The sequence below is a fragment of the Nelusetta ayraudi genome, unplaced genomic scaffold (genome assembly GCF_046127955.1).
Source record: "Nelusetta ayraudi isolate G7.1 ecotype Tasmania unplaced genomic scaffold, CSIRO-AGI_Nayr_v1 ptg000042l, whole genome shotgun sequence".
NCBI classification, from domain to species: domain Eukaryota; kingdom Metazoa; phylum Chordata; class Actinopteri; order Tetraodontiformes; family Monacanthidae; genus Nelusetta; species Nelusetta ayraudi.
Genome location: NW_027466092.1, coordinates 5,072,987 through 5,098,384, shown reverse-complemented (window position 1 = coordinate 5,098,384; position 25,398 = coordinate 5,072,987). Strand labels below are relative to the sequence as shown.

At 43.0% G+C, this 25,398-nt stretch overlaps 1 protein-coding gene across 1 annotated transcript; it reads left to right on the top strand.

Moving 5' to 3' along the window:
* The first annotated feature begins 485 nt into the window (after positions 1-485).
* Positions 486-25,309, top strand: pkd1b (polycystic kidney disease 1b). The gene is made up of 41 exons (XM_076033818.1): positions 486-1,391; positions 2,424-2,604; positions 2,702-2,895; positions 2,987-3,105; positions 3,414-3,561; positions 3,645-3,910; positions 4,246-5,013; positions 5,712-5,843; positions 5,929-6,104; positions 6,244-6,380; positions 6,551-10,212; positions 10,329-10,481; positions 10,638-10,781; positions 11,013-11,295; positions 11,386-11,488; positions 11,876-12,004; positions 12,097-12,247; positions 12,338-12,460; positions 12,751-12,895; positions 12,981-13,697; positions 14,570-14,723; positions 14,803-15,058; positions 15,244-15,439; positions 15,521-15,688; positions 15,815-15,955; positions 16,044-16,254; positions 16,858-16,981; positions 17,245-17,388; positions 17,479-17,908; positions 18,530-18,644; positions 18,736-18,947; positions 19,368-19,570; positions 20,145-20,342; positions 20,423-20,577; positions 20,802-20,996; positions 21,085-21,259; positions 21,365-21,547; positions 21,779-22,018; positions 22,686-22,888; positions 23,580-23,691; positions 23,790-25,309. Exons 1-41 carry the CDS (start codon positions 1,325-1,327, stop codon positions 24,720-24,722), a joined length of 12,546 nt encoding a protein of 4,181 aa, XP_075889933.1. The 5' UTR covers positions 486-1,324; the 3' UTR covers positions 24,723-25,309.
* The last annotated feature ends 89 nt before the right edge of the window (positions 25,310-25,398 follow it).

The window sequence follows — 25,398 nt, the reverse complement described above, 5'->3', positions numbered from 1 at the left end:
ATCAAGCTTCAAAAGGAATGTTCTGGGCGAAAATTGTAAGAATAAGCGTCAACAGTTCTGTAGCTAAATAGAAGTATAGAAACGGTAGCATTGGTTGGTGCATTTATAAATACTAAGAATTTTAATTGGCAAATAAACGGCAATGACTTTGCAAAAAAAATAAGACGCACTCCTATTTAATGCTTATATAGGGGATGATTCTGTATTTTAAGTGACGTTGGCAACCATACGACTATATTTTGCTAACAGCCTTTAACAGGAACAGGGCAGAACATGATGAATACTTTATATAATTTCAGTCTTCTAAATAAATTATTTTGTGTAGAGATGTAAATCAGTTTCGTTTTTTTGTTAAGCTCAACAAAACGATGCAATAAGAAAATGTTACACGCTTCATTGAAAACAGCTTTTACACAGCCACGTGTTTTGATCATTCACTTTTGTATTCTTAAAACCATTTTTATAATATTTATTTTAAAAAAAATTAAAAAATAAAAAGTTAATCTTACAGGTTGTTAGCTAGGATCCAACATATACCAGCAACCTTGTCAATAAGGGGGCCACTTATCAAATAAATATTATGAGCATTTCTGCATTCATGGTTGAACTTTAAAAGCACCAGTCTAGATTCCTCCACTGTAAGCCCATACTTTGTCTTAGAAAGACAAAAAGAGGAGTCACCGTAGAAACAAGCAGAGCGTTAGCTCGTCGCCTTATCACTATCAGCTCCTCTCCAGGCAACCGCAATGGCATCCGGTCTTTTAAGAGCAGGGTGATTTCTTTTGCGTCACTGCACCATTGTCTGGGCAGTGATGAGATCTTGGGACCGGTGTTCTGACAGCAGCCTCCACACACAAGTTTTCTCCACCTCACAATAAAACAAATCAACTATGTTCTGTCGAAACAAAAAACTCAAACTATGATGGACTTTTTACTTCTGACACTTATTTCTCCAGAACTTTAGCCAAAATCCTGCCTGGTGTGTGGTTTTACAACATGGTAATGAGCTGCGCTGGCCTCCTCTGTCCACTCCACTTCTATAGGCGTTGCCGAGAGACAAAAAAAATTCACCCAGGCAGTCAGGAGGAAAAAAGAAGAGGGCTATAAAACAGTCATAAGTCAAAGTGCGTCTTTAGGATGGACCCGGGGGGGTGACAGTGGAGGGAAGTAGGAGCCTGTGCACAGACACGGTGTGGACTTCAGGATGAAGAGCGACAGTGCGCCACACGACTGAGGATGGAAGGGGCAATGAGAAGCAACACGATTTTAACAGAAGTCCTGCGGTGATCAAGTCAGGGAATTTTTTCTTTTAGTGTTCTGCAAGATGAAAACTTCATCATACACAGAAATTCTGTGGATTCTTTGTGTGTTTGTCTTTGTGGCAGTTGGGGGTAAGAACATCTTCATTCAAGACTAAAATGTGAAAATAATAGTTTGTTTTTGGTGGATGTTAAGATATGTTTTATTGAGAAGTGTATGCACTTTAATTGATGGTGTCAATTGTCTAACCCTACTTTCTGATGCTATAATAAATGATAACAAACTGACTGTGTAAATTAGACTTTTAAATTTCCAAATGTCTCAATGTACATTTTACTCCTATTACAAATATCTGTTCAGTGTTTCTAGATACCATGAAAATTTGACTCTACCTGAATGAGCTCTCAGGAGGCAATATCACTGCTAAATGTTAACTTGTTTGAGTGTAGATTACATTTGGTAGTAGGCTGAGAATATGTTTTTAGAAGTCATCATTTACATATGTTGCATTTCTTGATCATTGTTTTTCGAAGTCTGTATTTCAAAATCAGTTCTAAAAATTAATTTGGTGTAAAATTGTTAGTCAATTTATTTTAACATCCTCTCTTCTCATCTTGACACAAAAAAGTAAAAATAATGCAAATGGATATTTGATATTGAGTTGTTAGTGTACTAGAGACATTGAGTAGTTGTTAGTTAAAGGTAGGTTTTTATAAGAAGCATACAATTCTAACAGAAATATACATCTCTGGCCAACTAGTGAATTCCATGCAAACAGACTCAAAAAGCTTGAGCAAAACCACTGTTCTGGGTATCAGCTCTTTGTGATGTAACAATGTTGTTCCCTTTCATGCACATGGATTTGGCAAGAAGCTAAAGTAAAATTATGCCTTCAGTGGTGCCTGTAAACAAAGGGTTAAATATGTTTTTTTACATATATATATAGATTTATAATGCTATTTGTTCTCGATAATGAATCATGACAGCTTAAATCTTATTTTTATTGTAATTACTATTATTTACAGGTGTATTTCAGTTCTTAAAATAAAAAAAAAAAAAAATAAAAAAAAAAACCTACCACTGTGTACTTATTAGCTTAGATAGATAGCATTAACAGCTAACCTGGACTGAATCATGCAGTGTTGTTTTGGTGCACCTACTAGATGACACCATGTGTCCGAATGGTGGCCAGATCCACCTGGACACCTGGCGTTGCTATTGGCTCCCTAAGGAGACATCTACCTGGCTAGAGGCACAGGATTCATGCAGAAAAACTCAGGGTGGAGATGTTGCATCAGCTGACACCCAGGAGCTGCAAAACTTCATCTACCACTCCTTCCCAGTGTGAGTCAAACAAACCTTTGTTTCGAGTGAAACCTATCGTGCCTTCTAAAAGCATCTATTAAGTGACTGTTTAAATTTATTTCAAATGTTGGTGTAGAAAATCTACCGTGTGGGTTTGGCTGAAGGGATCAAGTGAGGATGGGTCTGAGGGAATGAGTGACGTGGACCCAGGGAGAGGTGTACAGTGGGCTGAGAGGGGGTGCCCTCAGATGGCCTTGGGGACACACGGACAGTGGAGGAAGGCACCGTGTGCTGGGCGACACCCTGCCCTTTGTGAGAAAGATGTATTTGGTAAGGCAGAAGTGTAACATGGTGCACTCAGTGTTTAGAAATGTGACTTGAGATCACAGGTTGTGAATTTGTTTAATCCCAACTCCTGCAGAGTCTCTACCTCCTGAGGAGACTTACCTGACAGGACTGGTTCTCATGACAGGCGTCTACACTCAGACACACATCCAGCCCCTCCCGGGGGCCCCACACATTGGCCAGCTTACAGTGGAGGTCAGTCTCTCCCGGTGGTGTGCGCAAACAGGAATTCAAGTGCAGAGATCCAACAATGGAACACAAGTCCAACAACTTGTATGGGACGTGTAATTCAAACTAACTACTATAAAGCAGAATAAAGGCATCTTTTAAATTGTTGTTAGATTTGATTGTTTTAAAAATGGTTTTCCATATCTGGGAAAATGGTAGTGTTATCCAAAAATTGTTAGAAAAAAAAAAAAAGCATTTTAAAGGTTACAATGATAAATGAAGACAGAATCTTACATAGGTAAATCCATACTTCTGAATTGTTTTTTTCCCTACAGCTGCAGCTCTTCCCAGGGATCTGGTTCAGCCATGCAGGTCAGTTGGAGTCTGTGGAGTTGGTGGTCCAACCCAGCCAAGTGTCGTCACTGGCTTGCGTCCAGATCCTCAGACCATACTGCAGCCCCCACCTCCACCTGGTTCCTCCAGGTACCGCACACGACATGTTCCAAAGCCTCCCTGAAAGCGCTCTTTAAGCCCCACTGTGTGGTAAACTCTGGTTCTTCTCACAGGTTGCAGCCTTCTCCTCAACCCCTTCAGCTGCTGTTCAGCTGCCCCACTGTGTAACACCACAGGGGGCTGCAACACGGGCCAGTACTGGTGCCATCTGACTGAAGCCTGTGTTCCCGCCTCCAGTCCCTGCAGCACCTACGACGCTGCCGCAGAGGCCCGCAGATTTGCTCCTCTTCCAAGATACAACGCAGTGCCGCCCTTCTACCATCTTGTAGCAGACCTGCCTTTTCAAATAGACCCAAGCCCTGAATTTCAAACTTTGAATGTGAGTTTCATGCTTTTAAATGGAATTAAGTATTCAGATTATGCGTTAGAATGTAATTTATTCTTACTTTATTTATATCATTCTTCAAAAGATGTATGCAAAACAGGTCGGATCTAGAAGTCAGTCTTATGTCAACAAGAGCAATCATTCTTCTATTCTCTCTAGTCACCTTGCTTACGCCCCATTTTAGCAGCAGGCTTAAACTAAACAATGAGCAGTTATGAGTTGTTTTACTTGGAATGATTCACATTAAACAAAAATCCAATATCTGAAATTAGTTATAATATGAACTATTTAATAAATACTCAGCAAATCTGCACAATTTTCCCAAACAGCTGCTTCTGCCAGACCACGTGATCATGGTGTACCCAGATGATATTGTTGCCATTCAGCACACTCGTGATTCTGGAGCATTCCTGCATTGCCTCAGCAGTGAAGCCTCTCTAAACTCCCCGTGGCGCCAGAGTTACATGGCCTTTCGTGGTGCAGAGTGGGAAGGCTGGTGGGATGGAGGTCTCACCTCTTTGCCCCCAAGAGGACATTGGGTGGACGGGACGGTTTGCAACCTGAGGATGACCTATACAGATCAGCCTAGAAGAGGTACAGGCCATGAGGACAACTTTGGATTTTCCTACAGTGAGCCGCCCACAGCCCACGATAGTAGGGATCTTCCAAATGGTCCGACTAAAAACCCCGGGTCTAAATTTGGGCAGCTGGTCATTGTTCACCCCATACCCGATGAGAATAACCAGATTCATGTCCAAATCAACGTGCCCATACTTGTAGTGGTCAAGCTTCTATCTGGACAAAATGCCAGGAGCTCATGGTCAGCACCTGTTCTTCAATCTGAGGTGCCTTTCCTGCCATCCTGCCCAGAAGCGGTGGCCGACTCCTCACCTGGCTGCAGGATACAGTCCCACAATGAGTGGTTCTCCTCGGTCCCCTTGGTGTTGTCCTCAGTGGGGCTCCATACACTGAACATCAGTGCACTGGATGCAGAGAGTTCCCACAGTGTGAATTTGACAGTTTGTGTCTACAAGGCTGTTACAGGACTTAGTGTTGAACCTCATGGGTGTTACAGGATTCTCATAGGCACGCCGCAGGTAAGAATGGAAAAACTGCTTTTGTACTTGCTTACAATTTTAGCATCCTAAACATGTCAGTTGTCTGGCTCTAAGTTTAGAAAAATGGACCACAGGGTCACAATTTATAGTTACATTGTGACCAGAGTTTCTGTCAATAGCAAAGTTTTACAAATTCTGAGATGCTTTAATATTTTTTGTGTGTTCCAATCTAACACTCTTATACTATTTTCCTATACTGTTTGAATTTTAAATTATATTTTCTATTTATTTTAGATAACAGCGTGAACTCCAATTTAGTCACTTTGGTCTCTAATATAGTATTATATCATAGCTAATGAAAGCCTTCCAGAACAACTTAACTACAGCTGTAAGTGTAAAAGAAATAGACAGCTTTTTTTTTTTTCAACTGACAGTATTATCCAGAACTTGCACTTTCTTTTTTCAAATGGTACCATTATATGTAACTTTTGATGTATATTGAAAAAGAAAGTCAGTTCTTCCGTACAGTTTTAGAAAATGGAATTAAAAGGGCAAAAATCCTTGCACATCTATTAACACAGCCGGTGCATCGGAGGGTGACAATAAAGTCCAAACTGACAAAAAGAAATTCCCACACACCTGGCCAACTTGCACACTTTTTATTGCGACGTTTTCGGTCATAGAATACATAGGAATTACATGGAATTACAAAGTGCAATCTAATATTTCTTCATCAGTCATTTACAGCCAAAGTGAAAAGTGGCTCGTCAGTCAAATTCACCTGGGCAATTGATGATCTTGATGACTTGGTCCACGAAGGAGAATCTTACAGCATAGTGTTTAAGAAACCTGCTGACTACAAGCTCAAGGTAAACTGAAGTTTTCTAGTTGATCACTTGTTCACTTAAAATTCTGTATCTACATTTGTAATCTGATGCAATTGGTTTATGCTAGGTAACAGCTTCCAACCCTGTAAGCTCTCAAAGCCAGCATGTCCTCTTGACTGCTGATGAACTAACTTTGCTCTCTGAGCTGGAGTTCCCACTAGCCCAGACAGTCATAGCTGTGGGTGCTCCTCATCTCTACACAGTTGGAGTCAAAGCTGACATCTCTGCGCCCATCATCTTTAGGTAAAACAACAGTTTCTTCATAAAGACATCCAAAGACCTCAGCCTAATCACTAAGATATAAAGTTGACAAAAATGTGGGCCTATTGTGTGGGAAAGATTTGTCTAGGTAATCAGAAAGTACTATTTGCATGTTATACAGATGGGATTTTGGGGATGGCAGTGGCAAAGTGATCCAATCTAAGGATGCTCCATGTCAATCAATGGGACAACCTATTGAGAAAGAAAAGAAGCAAATGTATGTGCAGGATTCAGTCAACTTTACCTATTTAATCCCAGGTAATCAAATGCACACACGCACACACAAATGTTTGTCTGCACAATCTCCATGTAGACTTCTTAGAAAGTACCATTTATCATTTTCTTGCACCCTCACTTTGAAACAAATCAATGACAAATAACTTGACTAGAAGTAAGTTAGTAAAATGGCTTCTTCTTGTTTTGTGCAGATGACTACGTGCTTCATGTCCAAGTGTCCAGTCAACATCAAAAGGCTGATTTGTCCATGAAGATAAGCGTCCGCCCTCAATTAAAGCACCTCCTCATCATCTCTTCAGTTACCACAGTCCTCATCGAACAGGCCCTTGATTTGGAAGCTTGGGTAGAGCCTTCAGGCTCTGCTGTTGTCTACACATGGAACTTTGGTGATGGCTCAGAAGCTGTCCAAGACATCCACCCCAAAGTCAGCCATACTTTTGAATCTGCAGGCCTCTATAATGTCACAGTGTGCGCCAACAACACACTTACATTCCTGACTACTGGTCTCATTGTGGAAGTTGTAGAGAAAATCTCAGGATTAACAGTCAGCTGTAGTGGCCCCACTGAACTAAGCTCTGTTACAAATTTCACTGCGATGGTGGCCACTGGTACAAATCTTATGTGGAATTTTGACTTTGGTGATGGGTTCCTAACCAGAAACCATTCAAATGGCATGATATCTCATATCTACAAGTCTTCAGGGAATTATACAGTGGACATAACTGCCCTAAATTCTGTCAGTCAGGCCCATCAGTCTCTCAGTGTTGAGGTTTATACCTTGGCTATTAGTGGAGTTCTCCCAACAGAATGCATCATGAGTAAAAGGAATGTCCAGCTCACTGCTCTGGTAATCGGTAACATAACATTCTTGGAATTCCACTGGCTTTTTGGAGATGGATCACCTTTAACTGTTGTCAAAGGACAATCTTCAGTAACGCATTCATTTCAAACCCATGGGATATTTGATATTAGCCTCACTGTGCTCAGCTCTGTCACATCTGTGTCCCTCAACACAAGTCTTTGTGTTGAAGCAGTGATAAAGAATATGAACCTTGAGCCGTCACAGGAAGTTGTGGCAGTAGGAGATGCCGTGTGTATTAGTGTGAGTGTTTTCCCTGGACAGAGAAATGGTTACCAACTGAAGTGGCTCAGCAGCCCCTCCAGCATTATTACAAAAATGAATAACACTCAAAGTTGTTTTGTTTTTAGACATGAAGGCACTGAAGATGTTTCAGTGATGGCAAGTAATAAGGTCAGCAACCAAACAGCCAAAGTCAGTGTGACTGTTCAAAACCCTGTTAAAAACATTTCTTTGGCACATGATTTTCAAAGTGAGATGCTCACCGTCAATACATCTGCAACATTTTGGGTGGCCAGTTATACTGGCAGCAATGTTTCAGTGCTTTGGGACTTTGGAGACGGCTCACCTATGGAGCACAAACAAAACGTATCCCATGTTTTTACGAAACCGGGTCAATTTACAGTCAATGCTACAGCCTTTAATCTTGTTAGCTGCGATTCTGTGACCCTTAGTGTCAATGTTTTACTTCCTGTTTCAGACTTGACGCTTCAGACCGATCGGCCTTATGCCGAAGTGGGGGAAGAAACTTGTTTTCTCGCAGGTAGCAGTGCTATCAGCAGCACAAACTACTACTGGACAGTGGATGGTGTGAACTCAACCAAAGAAGGGACTTATCAGCTTAGAATTGCTTTCCCTAAAGCAGGATTGTTTCAAGTTAAGATTGTAGCACAAAATTTAGTGAGCAGAAAGGCAGCCACTATTTTATTTGAGGTCTTTGAAAGGATAGATGGTCTTCAGGTTGATTGTAAGAACCTGGTGGAGAAGAATTATGTACCAGCCAATGAGAGACTTATTTTTATTGCTACAGTTACACAAGGTTCCAATGTGACTTACCAATGGCTTTTTACACAGAGTGGAATTAACCACCAAACTACTGGAGTTGGTGAGACTTTCCAAGTCTGGGCAAAAACCCCTGGCAGGTTTTTTATTCATCTGAGAGCCAATAACAAATTGGGTGAGGCCACAAGCCTTTTTTCATTACTGGCAGTGCAGCCTGTCGAAAATGTCCAATTTACTACTCAATCAAATGTTGTGGCCTTAGGGAAAGTGGTGAATATCTCTGTATCTGTCGTGGCAGGCTCAGATCTACAATACATTTGGTACTTGATGGATGATCAGTCGCTCCAGCAGACCCAGCAGGGACCCTTTATTCTGCACACTTTTAAAACTGTAGGAAAGTGTCTTGTCAAAGTTTCAGTTAAAAATATTCTCAGCCAGATTAACACTACCAAAGAGTTTAATGTTCAGGAAGAGGTGCAAGGGGTAGAAATTGATATTGGGGGAATGTTGCGTCCTTTTTTTGTCCCAACAAGTGCTTCTGTGCCACTCCACGGTGTCATTCAGAAAGGCAGCAATCTGCATTGGAACTGGCAGGTTAAAAATGCAACAACCAGATTTAATGTTACACCACAGACCTTTGTCTACTCTTTTCAACATGCAGGTATCTACTGGGTTTCTTTAAATATTTCCAATGACATAAGCTGGCAGATAGTCTCACACAATCTCACAGTCCAGGATGAAGTTGAAGGTCTAACCCTAAACAAGTCCACGTCTTCCTCCTGCATTGGAGAACATGTCACATTCAGTTCAACAATCTCTCAAGGAAGTGATGTGAGCTTTGCGATAACATTTAGAAATGGCAACTGGATTTACAGTCAAGGTATTCCTGATGGCCAATATACCACATCTAGTCTTCCTGCAGGGACACACCTTGTGACAGTAAAAGCTTGGAACAAAGTCAGCAGTGCCGAGGCATCTACCAGCATTCTGGTTAATGAGAATATCCAGGGTTTACAAATTTTAAACTGTTGTTCTGCTGCTCTTGGAGCACTGACGGAAATTCGGTTTAAGGCAGGAATTCAAGGTTCTTTTCCAGTTAACTTCACCTGGATATTTAACTTGGTTGGTTATAAGTCCATATCGCTCATGGGACAAGAGGTGGTCTTTGTTCCACCAGGTAGTGGCCTGTTGTTTGTCAAAGTAGTGGCTACTAATGGAGTATGTTCTAAAATGATAAATAACACAGTCACAATTCAATCACCTGTGAAAAAAATCAGCCTTGTATGTCAATCAAAAATAATATTTGTTGGCTATGCAGTAACATTTTCTGCTACTGTGAATGGAGGAAGTGACCTCAGTTTTCTATGGGACTTTGGAGACTCAACACAAGTTTTGGAAACAGATTTGAACACAGTCAGTCATGCTTATTTTGTTGCTGGAAAACACAGAGTCACAGTCAAAGTTCTCAATAGTGTCAGTCATCTGTCCACTCAGCTATACATAAATGTAGTGGAGCTTCAATGTTCCAGCCCTCAAGCATCGATTCTTCTCAACCACTCAACTGTCTTCAGGTCAAGATCAAATATTTTTGAAGCGAGGGTGGACTTTAAATGCTCTGCTTACAAAACCAAGTATCAATGGCAGATATTTCAAAAGTCCGATTGTACCGACTCCAGCCTTAAATCCAAAGTCCATTTTAACAGTCAGGTAGATCCAACATCTCCTCTGCTCTTGCTTACAAAACATACCCTGGATGTAGGACAGTACTGCTTGGTATTTACCGTTTCATTCCAGGGAACACCCTTACTTGTCCAACAAAAAAAGACTACTCGTGTGGTCAACTCCCCATTGGTTGCTGTCATTAGGGGTGGCTCAAAAAGAATTTGGTCCACCCTCTCTGACCTCACCTTGGATGGATCTGAGTCCCACGACCCAGATACGAGTCCAGGAGAAGAGGATACATTACAGTATGAATGGACCTTCATAACACTGGTAAAGGCCTGATGATGTGTGTGCTCGTCTTTTTTTGTTGTTGTTGGCTTTTACACTGAAGAAGTCCATTGCTGCACATGTCACTGTAACTGAGAATTATGTGTTTGTATTTCCAGAATTCAACAGATTCTCCCTCTTTTGAGCAGCTCTTTGGGAGCAACAGTAATAAAGTTATTGTGCCCAGCACAAAGATGCACCCTGGAGAAGTCTACATTTTCACTCTTACTGTATACAAGACATACAGGAGCCCCGTTTCAGTCAATCAAACAGTAAATATCACCCATATGCCCCTTATTGTAGTGTCATGCCATTTTGCAATGCCATTCTCCCTTAATTCTCTGTTGATCCAAAAGTTGGATATTGTCAAAGATAATGGCTTTGGTCGAACAGGACATCCATCTCAGATGGAACCTCTGTTTCTGTAGGTGATGGTGCATCAAGTTCATGTACTTCCTGTGACTGTGGAATGTGTTTCCTGTGCCACGCCATCATCTCCTCACCAGTTAGTTAGCCACAGTGCACCTGTTGTGCTTTCAGGACAGTGCAGCCAGTGTGGTGGTCAGACTCAGGTAATTTTCACCCCACTGGTACATGCAGTAATGAATCTGGCAAAATGCTTAAATCAGAAAACTTTTTTGTTTGAAATATTAATACTATTATTATTATTATTATCATATATCAATATCCAGCAACCTACATTTATTGATAGAGATTAAATAATTATGTGTGATTTGCAGATGAAGTTTATAAAGATAATCTCTAATACAGTATTATTTATACTTATGTTTTTTTTTTCCCAGTACAAATGGAGCGTGGAAAACCAGAACAGCATGGCCCTTGACCCAGATGACATAATCACCGCAACAAAACCACACTTTTCTACCTTAGAGCTGCGTTCAGGTGCCTTGCGGCCAGGTCAGATATACACTTTCACTCTCAATGCATCCCAACCTGATGGAGGACATCAGGGCAGTGCAAGTATGATGCTACTGTCTCGTCCTCCGCCGCATGGAGGCCTATGTGATCTCACTCCAGATTCAGATATACACCTGCTGGAGACAACTGTCACTTACAATTGCACAGGTGAGAAAGTTATTTTGAGTCTCCTTGTTAAACAAATAAATATTTCCTCAAAAAGTTTGTTTCACTAAGACCTTCTTTTTTGTGTGGCAGGATGGGAAGATAACGAGAGCACAGCCTCTCAGCTGATCTATACCTTGCAGGTAGCACCATGTTTGTCCAATAACACAATGTGTCCAGTGCTTACTTTGTACAGGTAAGGGCGTATTATTTACCTACAGCTTTCAATGTATACTTGTGTTAAAGGTCCTAGATTGTATCTGTCTTCAAATGTTTCTTTTTCATCTAGGGCTCTAGACTCAGATACCTTCCTAATGAATAATATATATAGTCCACTGTTACCGCTGTCAATAAAAGTGACAGACTGGGAGTAGTTAGTGATAAAACAAGGATACTACAAACCTGGTCTCAAAGGCCTGAAAAATCAGCTCTGATACAATTTCCAGAACCATGTCTCCCAGCATACATATTTTAAATAGTGGAGCAAATAAATAAGTAAAAAGTCAACACTGGAAAGTATTCTTTTTTATGATATTAGATCTTTGATTGAAAACAAAAATCTTAACTAAATTTCTCTTCACAGGGGAACTCAATCAACGTTTGGCACCCTCCTTCCAATGGGTCGTCCTGGGCAAGAACAAGATATATCAGTTATCACAGTTACATTGCAAGTAGAAGACTACCTGGGTACCAAGGTCACAGCTCTGAACAGGTACTGCCACCAGGATTTGACAGATTATGGCAAAAAGGCAACATAATATATTAATGGGTTTAAGAGAGCATTTAAAATGTTACTTTCTGCAGAATGTTAACCGTCAGAAATACAGTGAGAGCTGATCTTGCTGGCCAGTGGCTCAAAAACAAGAGTCAAACAGAACTGTGGGCTTTAGTCCAACATGGCAACCCTCAGGAGATCGTCCCTTATTCCATTGCCCTCACCAGCCAACTCAACCAGGTACCTAGCTTGTATGTTCTTATTTTAAAGTACCTGAATGTGATTTAGATTTAAAGCTGATTACTTCAAACCATGTTTCTGCATTATTAGATGCCACAAGACCTGGAGGTCAAAAAGGAAATCCGCAAAAATGTTACTCAAGCCCTTGCATTTCTTTCGGTGACCTCCATGTTGGATGTTGATCAAATTAGTTCAGCGCTGTTACAGGCTATGGTAAGTAAATCTAATTTAGTTCTTTGCAATCGAAAAATAAGGACAAGGTCAGTTGAGTCTAGCCAGTACCACAAACATTTCATAGGTTTAACATTGTTGGGTCATCATGCATTGACCCACGTTATTTAAATAACTCACCAATATTACTTATTGCATGCCACTTACATCATATAGATTATTATTACAGCTATGATAGAGAAGTAGAGAAATAAGGGAAAAGTTTAAAGAATTTTTGTTCACGTCTCAAACATTTTTTCTTTAGTCCAATAATGATAAATTGTTCTTTTGAGGCTGTACCAAGTGAAGTGGACTGTGGAAAGAGCCAAGAAAAGGTCATGGAAGCTGTTGGAAAGATGATCCATGTCATGGAGGAAGAGAGGGGTCCTGGTATTGTGTCAACTGTTGAAACGGGAAAGAGTGTCCTTGCTATAATAGGTGCTGATCAGCCACCGTCCCCTGAATTAAACTGTCTTTCTCACAATACTTACTTCACAGTGTAACTCAACTTTTCTGGTTGCAGGGAGCACCTTGGCTGCTGTCTCCAAGTCTTTTAGTTCTTCCAGTTCTCACCCAACTTACACCAGGACTTTGCAGAGTGCTTCCTCAGTCACCCTGTCTGCACTGGGTCACGCCAGCACCCTGATGCGCTCTCTTGTGCGCTTGCACGTTCATAAACATGCGCCTATTTCTCTATCGACCCATTATATCACCACGGTGGGGTTCCAGGGAGACCCATCTGATCTCCTCTGCACCAGTCAAAGAAACCAGACCAATGATTCATATGACCTTCATATGACTGAGTCATCAAAGGCTTCAGCCCCATGTCAGTTTCACATCCCCGCCTCTTTCACCGCTCAGCTGAAGAGTCTGAAATCTGAGGTTGTGCAGGTCCTCTTTGGTATGGAGGCGGAATTGGAATCCAACCCCTTGCTGACTGAAGCTGAACCTCCAATTTCCACCGCCCTGGTTGCCATGGAACTGGCCTCCCCTCAGGGCAAACCCTTACCCATCCAGGACCTGCATCCTGACCAGGCCATACGGGTCACCCTTCCTAATAAGAACCCCTTTGGACCGAAAAGTGGGGGCTCGGATAGGAGCAAAGATGAAGCTGGGAATAAAACATGTCTTACCTTAACTCTCCCAACCAATGGAAGTTTAAACTTCTCAGTCAAAGCTGTGGATGGACTTGATGAAAATGCAGGTCTTTATATCTCCTTCAACTTCAGCCTGGAACAAGGTAAGGTAGATCAGTAATCTCTCTCTAGATACATTGCATTGCTTTTGAGTGTTGCAGCTCAGTGTAATGCCAAGCTGTAGCTCCCAAAGCTCTCCACAAAGCACATTTAAACAATTGATATACACAAAAATCTTGAGTTTGTGAACATGAGTGACCATATGTCCATAAGCCCCCTTTTTAAGGAACTCGTATTAAACTGATTGTCTGCCAAAACCAATTCTTTTTTAGACCTTCTACATGCTTTAGAGGGGGAAAAACCTTAAGATAACCACCTGACGTTGGTCTCAAGGGCTGTTACTGTCACTAGCCTGGGAGAGGTACCAGTCATCACAAAGAGCTAATTTCCAGACCTGAAAGTTTTAGCGGGGGGGGGGGGGGATTGTAGATAAGCTGTTGATACATGAGATGCAATTTCGGAGTTATTAGAACTGGTAACCTTCCAATCACTGGAAGGTGCTGAACAATTTTGAGTGATATCATTCACAACGTTAACTCTAAATGAACTAAATAGGAAAGTCAAAATGAACGTGCCTTCATGCATGAATAAGTTCCTTCAACCATCTGCTCTCTGAAACCTCCTCACTTTACCCACAGTTAAATTCATCTTGGGGTTTCTTGAAGAATGTTTAGAATATGTTTGTTGTATTTATTTTGGCTCAAAACTCTTTAATCGGAAAATAACAGCTTTTGAGATCCCTATTGTGCAATTTGCTGCAACACTATTTAACGCTTAATTTTTACCCAACTATCAACCTTCAGAAAAGTAAATTTAGGGCCAATCATTCAGCATATTTGCAAAACCATTAATTAGCTTGATTGCGCATTTGAGGTTTTAGATTAATAATTCATGCAAATGGCTGTTTTGCACAAAGGAGCCACTCCAGTCAGTATGGGACGTGTCAAGATTGAAGTGAGCTCTGTGGAGCCCCGGACTAATGCATCCTGGGATTCCCTGGTGAGGGAGTTTGCCCTCAGTCTCTCCTCTCCCACCAGCTCAATGGCACAATCTATCTTTCTATCTCCACTGTGAGTCAGCTCTCTCCTCTGCATGTCAGTGTTCCATGTGATTACTCCCTTTCAAGTTCCAAATATTCTTCCTTGACAGTTTAAACGGGACTGATGGACCCGCCTCTGTCCGCCTGTCCTCATCTCTGGCTGATGCCGGAGCTGTCAGTGTGTCAGTGTGTGTATTCAGCTCCCTGTGCCAGTACTACAGCGTCAAGGAGGGTCGCTGGCGCAGTGAGGGTCTGCAGGCACTGGAGGGCAGCACACTGCACACTGCGCACTGTCTCACCAGGCACCTCACCATGTTTGGGGCCAGTTTGTTTGTCCATCCTGGGGCCGTGGTTCTGCTTCCACCGGTAAGACAAAACAGAGCACGAAGAGGAAATAACTATGTGTAGTAATAATAATAATAATAATAATAATAATAATAATAATAATAATAATAATATTTAAAAATAAATAAATAATAATAATAATAATAATAATAATAATAATAATAATAATAATGTGTTATTTTGTCTCTGCTGTCTTTTAATTGCAGCCAAACGGTCCTGTGCGTAACATGGTGGTGCCGATTGTGTGTGCTGCCCTGCTGCTGATTCACCTGGTGGTGGGGCTCATCGCTCATAAACTGGACCACTTGGACAGCATAAGACTGAGGCAGCTGCGTCTCTGTGGCCGCCCGGGGCTTTACAACTACAGGGTTTTGGTCAAGACTGGCCGCAGGCGAGGAGCAGGTCGGTAATGCGAAGAGAAAAGAAAATAACAAGTGAAAGTGTTGAAGGAACAAGTGAAGGTTTGACTCTCTGCGCTCACAGGCACGACTGCTCATGTTGGCATCAGTCTGTATGGTGTGAATAAGAGCGGATGTCGCCACCTGCAGAGGGACGGAGCTTTTCAGCGTGGCAGCCTGGACCAGTTTCACCTGGAAACAGATGACAACCTGGGAGAAGTTTGGAAAATCCACATCTGGCACGACAACACAGGTTTTAAAGCTATTCACGTCATTGCAAGACACTCCTGAAAGTTAGTTTGGTTAATTAGTAAGACATTTCTAAATTGTGCTGGAACAGTTAAGACTGATGTGAGAATGAACATATATATGATTGTAGGCCTGGATCCATCCTGGTACGTTGAGCACGTGGTGGTTTGGGACCCACAGACAGACCACATGTTCTTCTTCCTGCTGAATGACTGGCTTTCTGTGGAGAATCAAAAGAGTGGCACTGTGGAGAGAGAAATTCTAGCATCATGTGAGTTTATACGTATGTCACGGTGACGCAGCACGTAAAAATGCCTCTCGTGTCAAGAGCAAACGTCGCCTGATTATCACCCCCGCAGGCCCCGGTGAGCTCTCTCAGTTCCGACGAGTCTCGGCGTCCCAGCTGACGTTTGGGATGTTTGAGCGCCACCTGTGGTTATCACTGTGGGAACGCCCCGCCCACAGCCGTTTCACCCGGGCTCAGAGGGTGACATGCAGTGCCCTCACGCTGCATCTCTACCTGGCACTGGCTGCTCTGTGGTATGCTGCCGTTGGCACGGCGGGACAAAGGTTGGAAAACCAGAATTCTAATTACCAGAATGCGACTCGTCAAATTAGTGGCCAACTAGTATTTAAAAAAAACGATGCTGCATTTTTGATGCAGTCAACAGCTTATTAATATTATTAATATATTATTAATATTTTGTAAAACAAATATTTATTGAAAGAATTCACACTTAAATTATTTTAAACAAAACCTGCTCTGCTTGATATTTTCTTTTCAACTTGGCCTGATGTGAAACACGTTAAGGGCTTCATTATCATGAAAGAGTGTGTCTGCTCTTTGAAAGATCAAGTCAGTTGTTATATGCACTCATAATAGGTTACTTTTACATAAAGACCGGGTCCACTTGTAATTGTGCTAATGCATATCACATAAAGTGGCTCAAGTGGATCCGCACTGGGTTTTATGTCTTTTTTTTTTTTTTAACCTGACCTTGCATTCTGTACAAGATGTTTGAGGCAGGAAAATAGAACATAAAGCAGGGCTTATGGGAATGTTGTTTGCAGTATGCTAATTTACCATGACATGCTACTTAATCCTGTGCCTTTAATAGCTGGATTCTGCTGTTATGTGGTCTGTGGTGGTGATCTGTGTGTCTTTGTCACAAGTGGACACTTGTCCCCCCGCCTGCTGGTCAACATGGAGGCGGCGGCTGTGGGGACGATCATTGCTCTGCTGGTTTTCCCCATCCAGAGTTTCCTCTGCTTTCTGTTTCGCAAAACTCACAGTCAGGTGAGTGGAGATTTTGTGAAGCTCATGAAATACAAGAGGGAATGTGGTCCTCGGTAAACCTGGATCAATTACATGCACTTTAGGCTGAGTTGCTACTTTATGCCTGAGTCTGTCCCTGTGGTTTTCTCACCCTTCATGACGGCGGAAGGCCTTCCATCAGATATTCCTTCCTCATGTGTAAACGTGACAAGCAAGCGCGTGGTTTTTTTTTTGTGTGGTAAGTTGACTTTGCAGTAGCCTGTGTCTTTGTGTGTTCAACCCAGGTAACTGTTGATGTGTCAGTCCTGCCCTCCCCCACCTGTCACTCTGTGGAGATGGACGTCTACCTCGGCCAATCACAGCTCTCCTGCCCTTCCCGCCTGTCTATTCCAGACACCTGCGGTCCCGTCAGGGACAGCCCCTCCTCCGTGAGTAAACACATAGCAAAAAATAGACAAATGCTTCATCGTTTCTTCATCGCTGCCTCTTCTCATCAGTCGTTCTTCCTGCTTGTCTAGTTACTGGACAGCAAGGCGATCGACGCCAGTATCTTGGATTTTTGGGCCGCGTCCGGTCTCGCCCCCGAGGGAGAAAGATCATGTCGAGAGGAGGGCGTGACCACGTGGCCGTCCTGCGACAGCCTCTTCAATGTGGCTGCGGGCACCTCGGGAAGTCTCAGCAACACGTCCTCAGGTGCCAACACCTGCATTTCTTCACCCACCCTCGGCCCAACACGCCAGCTCAGGAGAAAAAAGGCCCTGACGCAGCTCCGCCTGGCCTCTCCCTCCTCCATGGGCTCACCAGTGGGACCCCCCTCCACACCTCAACCGTACACACTTCCTAAAGATGATGAGTCCCATGGTACAGTGGACCACAACAGCCATGCTATGAGTGGCCGTGTCATGAAAGCCAATACCTTCAATCTGCCAACACTTCTGACTCTCTCTGGTGAGCAAATTAACATTAACATACCTTTTAATGTTTTCTACAGGCAAGTTGGGCATTTACATTTCAAATCTTCTCCTTCTTGACATGAGTTGTCAGAAGATGTCAATTGCAAATATTATATTGTCCCTCAAAAAGATGAGTGTTTACTCGTGTTTAGCTACCAATAGGAAGATTACTACTACTACTACTTGGGACTTTCTATTGATTGATTCACTAAGTAAAGCCTTCAGTCCCATTCTATTTAAAGTTAAATAAGTAGTCCTGCCACTATTGCATCATCCGCCCAGACTGTTGCTGCTTACCACCACCAGTGTGAATGTGGCGTGAATAAATAATGGGTTCAATGTAAAGCGGTGTGAGTGTCTAGAAAAGCGCTATACATCCATTCCTTTTGACATAACTAAAAGGAAGCTGATTGGTTGTTTGGATGTATGTATGAAGGTATGGATAAACAAGATTTCAGAATAAAATGTTTATCAATCCAACCGTCGTAGAGCGTTATGAAGCTACAACACACACGGGCTAGAGCATTCCGTAAGTGTCGTGCAGATGCTGCTCACACATTTGGATCGATGCGTCTGTCTGTCTGTATGAATTGTGAACATTTGTCTTTCTTACCAGACGAGGATCTGATCATGTCGATAACAGCGGCAGCAGAGGACACACCCCAAGCTACCAGCAGCAACACAGACAGTGGCAGGGGCTCCCCAAGAACGTTCTCATCGCTCTCCAACATGTAGGCCTCCCTTGCATCCAAAGCAGGTTTATGCACTGCTGTATTGCAATAATGTCGTATTGCCACACACGCAATGCTTTCTTTTTCACAGGAGCACCTCCTGCAGCAGCTGGACAGGGCAAAGTGAGGTGAGGTCTCTTTATGGAGCACAAATCCTTGGCCCAGATTCACAGTCATGTTCCTCCTTGGACGAGTGGGGACTTGACAGACGCTCCTCCCTGCTGTCTGTCGACTCCATGGCCAGCGCCTCCCTGCCGAGCCCTTCTCCCGACTCCACGCGCTCCTGCTCCACAACGCGTATCGGTAGGTGGAGGGAGGGGTTGGGGGGGCTAAAGGAATAATGCAAAATTGCAGTGAAATTAAACGAGCACTGAATGAATTCTTGCACTTTAAATGTGAAAACGCAGGCACGTTTGGATATGTTTGCGTAGGTTGTCTTCCTCTGCTGGAATGAAGAGACAGAGGGCGCAGGTTTTATCAAATGTTTTCATCAAAGTGTTCAAGGCCCCTTTTGTAATATTTAAAACACATGGACATATATATGTATTTTATACATATATATATATAAGTCACCAGATATGTGACGTGTATTTGATGTGTATTTTACTCTAATATAAACATTGGCATGAGACCAAGCTAAGATCAAGTGGGACATCAGGGAATCATATAATTAGGTCTCCTTGTCTTACAGAAGTATTTAATATATGTGTGTCTCACTCCAAGGTGTTGTTCGAGGTCAGCCAGGCAGGCTGCTACCTCCCTGGGCTCTGTGTGTGATTTACCCTGTCGTGGCTTTACTGCTGGGAGCCTGCCTGGCTGTGAACGGACTCTACGGCAGCTTCCTGTCCAAAGGCGTCGTACTCATGTGGCTGGTGTCGGCTCTCTCTGCCTTCCTCAGTTCCGCACTGGTCCTCGAACCTCTAAAGGTGGGTTGGAGAAAGTGTTGCCAGCCACTAGCACTGGCGGCTACTAGCCTGTCCTGTAACCTGGGTAAGACTGCAGTATTATGGCTTTACTATATTTAGTTGGTGAATGGTTCCCAAATGGCTTTGTCAGAATGGATTGAAGATTTTTGTCTGGTTTATGACAAAGTCAGTGACGTAAAGCGACATATTGTCTTAACATATTTAAAAGTTTCCATGTGCACACGTTATGAAAGATGAAAGCATTATTACATTGAGGCATTGGGACACTCACCTGACTGGAGGTTTGGTTCAGTGACCTGAAAGAGGCATCAGTGCCCTCTGTGACATCACAAAGACCTGATTTTTCATTATCTCACATTTGAACAAGCAAAAGACCAAAAGTTAAAGTAATTTCTGGTGAGTTCACTGGCAGCCTAGAGACACATAATATTATTAATTTAAACATTGTCTTGTTTCATCACATCCAAGTTGTTGTCAAAATGTTGCCAAATTTATCAGTGTTTGGCCAAAGTTGCTGTCAGGTGAAATGGTCCCTGTGGTTAGCAAATTGCATTTGTGTTTCTGTGTCTCCTAGGTGTTGGTGCAAGCGTTGGTCTACACAACACTGTGGAGGCCTGTGGACCCAGAGGTTGAGGACTACCTGGCTCAAGAGACCACCGTAGTGAAAACGTTCCCAGAGCGCGATGGGAAAATTCGGCCACCGTGCGGCTATGGGCTCCTGCAGGCCAAGGAGGAGGCGCGCAAAGTCCGAGCTCTGAGATCGCTCATGAGGGTGGGCAAAGATTCCAAAGTGTATCTTCAAAAGAAGTTGCTGAACTACATTAGTTGTCTCCATTCTTGTGTTATGTGCAGCAATCGTTCTGCCAGTTGCTGTTTCTGCTGCTGTTGTTGATGGTGAACTACCGGGACGATGTAGAGCAGAGGCAGGGCAGGCTGCTGCACGAGGCCGTCAGGCGCAGTCTCCACTCGGCACCCCGGGGCCTCCGTAACCTGACCTCGCTCAGAGAGTAAGGACAGAGCTCAGCTTCCTACTGTCAAAAGGGTCACAATCATTAGAAAGCGAGGAGTGTTTCAGACATCACGTGCCACCTGTTCGAAAAATAGTAAGGGAATTCTGGCATGATCTGTTCAATTTCGGAATCTATAATAACAAAAATAATAATGGTAAGAAGAGTGAAAATAATGTAGTCACACACATTCTCACACCTCTGAATGTTTCGTCCTGGTCCAGCTGGTCAGAGGCAGAGCAGTGGATTGAACACATCTTGGTGCCACACCTGCACCAAAACCCTTCATTAAGTCTGGTTGGGTTGCCACGTCTGCGCTGCACACACGCTGTCACGCCAGGAGTCATCCTGGGTGAGAGTGTTGTCACAAAAAAACTGGTCCTACCAGATCTAAAAGTAGCAGAGTTGGCTTCCCAAAAGTAAGTGGATGAAATGTTTTCAAGTTCCCACTTAAACTATGCAAGCCAGCGTTCTTTTGTTTTTTTTTCAATCCAACTTTCTTTTCAGTTTCAGAACTATCGTAGTTGACTTCACACAGTACCACAGAGAGTCTGGGTTCTTTGTCTGTGTGTCTGTTCAGCTAGACAGGCAACCATTATGGAGAGTTACTCCATCCCTCTCCATACACACTCTCCTCATTCCCTCAACCCACTCTGGACTGGACCTGCAGGTTGCACTCATGGTAACAAATTCTTCACGGCCTTCAAAGAGGGAATAAACTCCAAGATCTCTTGTTCTTTGACAATTCATTTTTTAAATCAATACTTTTTTTGTTCTGTTGCCCTAGGTCCTTCTTCTCCTCTCTGCTCTCCTCATCTTGGCTGGAGAGCTCTGGTCCATGGTGACTGAGCGTGCCCAGTACCTGCATCAGTGCAGGCATTGGCTACAGCTCGTCTTCAGCTTCCTGTCTCTTGCAACAGCTACGTTCCAATTCTGCTTCCTGTCCGAGGCCACCTCTTGTGTTTCCAGGGTGAGACTTAGGATATGCAACCAAAACTGGCCAGTATGCTAGACAGTTTAATGTGTAGTATGCTGCAGTAGTCAATAGTTAATTGAGAATTTCTAAGCTAAATCTTTGTAAACCTGCATACAAAACAATATTTAAGACAATTGTGAAAATATTATAGATTGACAAGCAATGAAAGAATACCACTCTTATTCCATTTGATGATCTTGCATTTTGTAAATTTCTGTAATTTAGCTTCAGTCAGACCACGACGACTTCATCGACTTTCACGGTGCAGCCCTTTTGGCACAGCGGGGCTCTCAGTGTGCTGCTGTCCTCATCACATTGCTTGTTCTGAAGCTACTGGGCACCTTGAGGTTTGTGAGGAGATGGGTGATGTTAGGCAAGGTGCTGCAGAGAGCCTGGAGGGAGCTTTGGTGTCTGACCCTCCTACTGATGTTGCTGCTCTTTCTATGCACTCACCTTGGACACACGGTAAGAAAGCACATTTCTTCATTCAGATCTTTATTTTATTTGCCAGATTGATTACTTGATAACTTATCCAAAACGGAAATTGACCTTATCTGCCCTTTGTACCAAGACTGAAATACAAAAATGCTTTGTTAGTTTCCTGATAAAACCGACACTTTGTTGGACCTTCCTTTGGAAGTGCACCAGAAAAAGAAGGCCACGAGGTGAGGCAACAGAGGGCAACAGAGGGCAGATCAAAGGGAACGTTTCTACTAGCGCTACTTGGCTCGGGCAACCTTGGCTCGGTACGGTACGCCTAGGCACCGGTGTGTTTCCACCGCGACTTGGTCCCAGCTCAGCGTGGGTGGAGTTACAGCTGCAAGGCGGACCAAAGGTTCCTTGGTGTTTGTTGTGCCTTCCTTGTCCCCGGATTCATGACCACCATTTAAAAATGGCGGTTTTAGTTTTCGTGAAAGACTCCCGCTCGTCTTTCGCCAAAACTAGACTAGTTTCCAGGGTTGTAACTTGGAGCAAGCAAAAGAAGCAAAGGGTGGACCTGTTTTCATTTCAGGCGACTCTTGACAGGCTAGAGACATTCACAATATGGTTGTTATCAAACATTTAAGTAATGTTTGATAACAACAATTTATAAAACATTTGCATACGAGCTTCTCCTTGCTTTTGTTTTTAGCTCTTCTCACGTTCATTGGAGGGCTTCGTGTCGGTGCGTCAGACCGCAGTGTCCATACTGTCCATCCTACGAGGCCGGGTGGCTCTCCAACGACTATGCAGGGTCCATCCAGTCCTGGGACCAGTGTATGGATTGCTGCTGATGGGAGGAGCTGTCTGGCTCCTCGCCAAACTTTGTGGAGCTGTACTCATTCATGCATACAGGTATCATTTCCAGCATGTAAAATGGTATTCCAAACTTCATTCAAGTTTTCTTTTGACCATACAAGAGGAAAAATAACATAAAAAATATTTAATAATGTATTATGTTGTGTGATTACTGAAATGGTTCCAGACCCAAATAAACTTAAAGGCCCAGTGTGTAAAATATTCTGTAGTCAACTGACACATCATGGAATACAAAATGTATAAAAATGAATACATTTCACGAGCAGGTTCACTGGTAAAGAAGGAGCAAAATTGCATCACCAACTAATTTCTGCAGTCGTCCAAAATGTGGACTTCTGGAACGCTGAAATTAGACAGACGTGAAATCAAGTGTGGCGTGGTAAAAGAAAGCATTTCCCAGATGATTTTGCTGATAAGAGAGACGTATTTACACAGAGTAACACTGAGGTCACCTGCTTCCTCCTGAGTGGGCCATTCAGCATGTCAGTCTGACTGCGTTTCATCATTTGATTGCCAAACCTAAAGTGCCAACATTAAATGACATTAATAAAAAAAAAACGGTATCATCTACATATTAGACCCCCAGGCAGTCGTCTGGCCAAAGTGCAAAAAGAGTGTAAAGACATGAAATGTGTAATCTAGAATGTTTCTCATTAAAAAAAAAAAAAAAAAAAAAAAAAGCCCTGTAATGAGGTGGTTTCAGAATTAACACTGCTGTGGTCCTCAGGCGAGAGCAGGCTGAGCTGTACCGTCCAACCATTGAACCTCAGGATTATGAGATGGTGGAGTTCTTCATCAAAAGGCTGAAATTGTGGATGGGGATCACGAAAGCTAAAGAGGTGAGTGGCTCAATGGCTGGGGTTCCCTTTAGTGGAAATAATGGAAATATTTCAGTCAATGCAAACTGCTGAGTCTCCACATTCTTCTTCCTTTGTAGTTCAGACACAGGGTGAAATTCGAAGGAATGGACATTCCTCCATCCAGGTCCTCCCAGCAATCCTGCCTCTCCACTCTGTCATCAGCCCTTCCCGCATCCCACTCTCCTTGCACGCCCTCCTCCCCTTCATCTCCACGTCCCCTGTCGTCCAATCTCTCCATGGGCTCTGAAAACTCTTTGACGTCTGAGCCTGGCATCAAAGTCCATGCGGCCCACCTGGACCGCTTGCTGCCCTGCTTTGATGCAATGCTATCTGGGTTTGATCAGGTCTATAAAGTCACTGAGGACGTTCACAACTTGGAAATAAAGCTGGAGAAGGTTCTGGCACAGAGGAGGAGGAGGAGGATGAGGTGGATCCATAATGAGGACAAAGGAGCCAAACACGTTGTTGAATCAGGAAGCCCAAAGGAAATGGAAGGAAAGAGAAAGGAAGTACAGAGTGCTGGATACAGGATAATAGATCGGGTCCATGCTCCTCCACGGATTTCCCGTCTGTCATCTTCTTTCACTCCCTCCACCCTTCACGATTCCCCCGCTTTGAAAAGCATTTATCCGCGGACACGCTGCAGCTTCTCTGAATCTGAATTAGAACCTCTCCAGCCTGGGGCGTCTTGCACTCACCGTACCTCTGACATGGTAAAGCCGACTTCCAGGATCTGTGGTCTGGATGCCGCAGATTGTTCTGGGTTTGGCAGCTTTCCCAGGAGGAGAGCTTGGCATTCTGGGAATTCCCATTCAGCCGATGCAGCTCAGAGGGTCTCGCTGACCCTTGGTGAAGAATGTTTCGCTATGACCAGACCAAGGAGTGAAGCCGGGATTAGAAGGCTTGTAAGCGATGGAGTGCCAGTGAAGAGGACAGCGTGGATCTCTGAAGGATCAGAGGCTGAACAAGACAAAGCATGTGATTCCACAACAAGAGAACCTAACTATTGACCCTACTCTCATTGGACTTGTCCAAAGGCTCTGAATCATCGGTTGTGATGCCGAGAGCAAAGTGCTGCACAGACTGGTTTCTTTGCCAAGTATTTTTATACTTACTTTTATACTGTTTTTATATGGAGTGTTTATTGTTCCGCACTCAACTTTTGGACAGAATTAGGTACGTGAACTGAACGGAACACCTGAGCACCTTTCAGTGTGAGCACAGTTTTTAGACTCAAGCACTCAAAATGTTAGGTAGCTTATTTAGTAGAGAAGTAAATGATAGACCATCCCGGGGTTTGCTGACTTGAGTTGCAATACGTTATTTTACTTTTAGCTTTGACCAGTAAACACTACTCACAATCGACTTTACTCACAACATATAAAATTGTAAATGTGATTGACTGTCTCCACCAAAAGTGTCAGAATTTTAGCACTTTTTTTTTTTTTTAATTGACTTCATCTTAATACAGCTCAATTGTATATTTTGTGACAAACAACTGTAGTTAAGAGACACAACACAATAAAAGCAGTTTAATTGAATTGTATGATTCCTTTTGCAGACTAATTGAGCACTAAAAACAATAAAATAGTACAAATGTAGTTCTAGTCTACAGCTTAGTCTGACTGACGGGCACAAACATAGCCTCATTTTCTGCAGCAAAGTCAACACAGGTCATGCATTCAT

Coding starts and splice junctions, on each gene's coding strand:
- pkd1b (XM_076033818.1), top strand. CDS start 1,325: ATGAAAACTTCATCATACACAGAAATTCTGTGGATTCTTTGTGTGTTT. Junction 14,724..14,802: donor TCTATCTTTCTATCTCCACT/GTGAGTCAGCTC, acceptor CTTCCTTGACAG/TTTAAACGGGACTGATGGAC. Junction 18,645..18,735: donor TTCTCATCGCTCTCCAACAT/GTAGGCCTCCCT, acceptor TCTTTTTCACAG/GAGCACCTCCTGCAGCAGCT.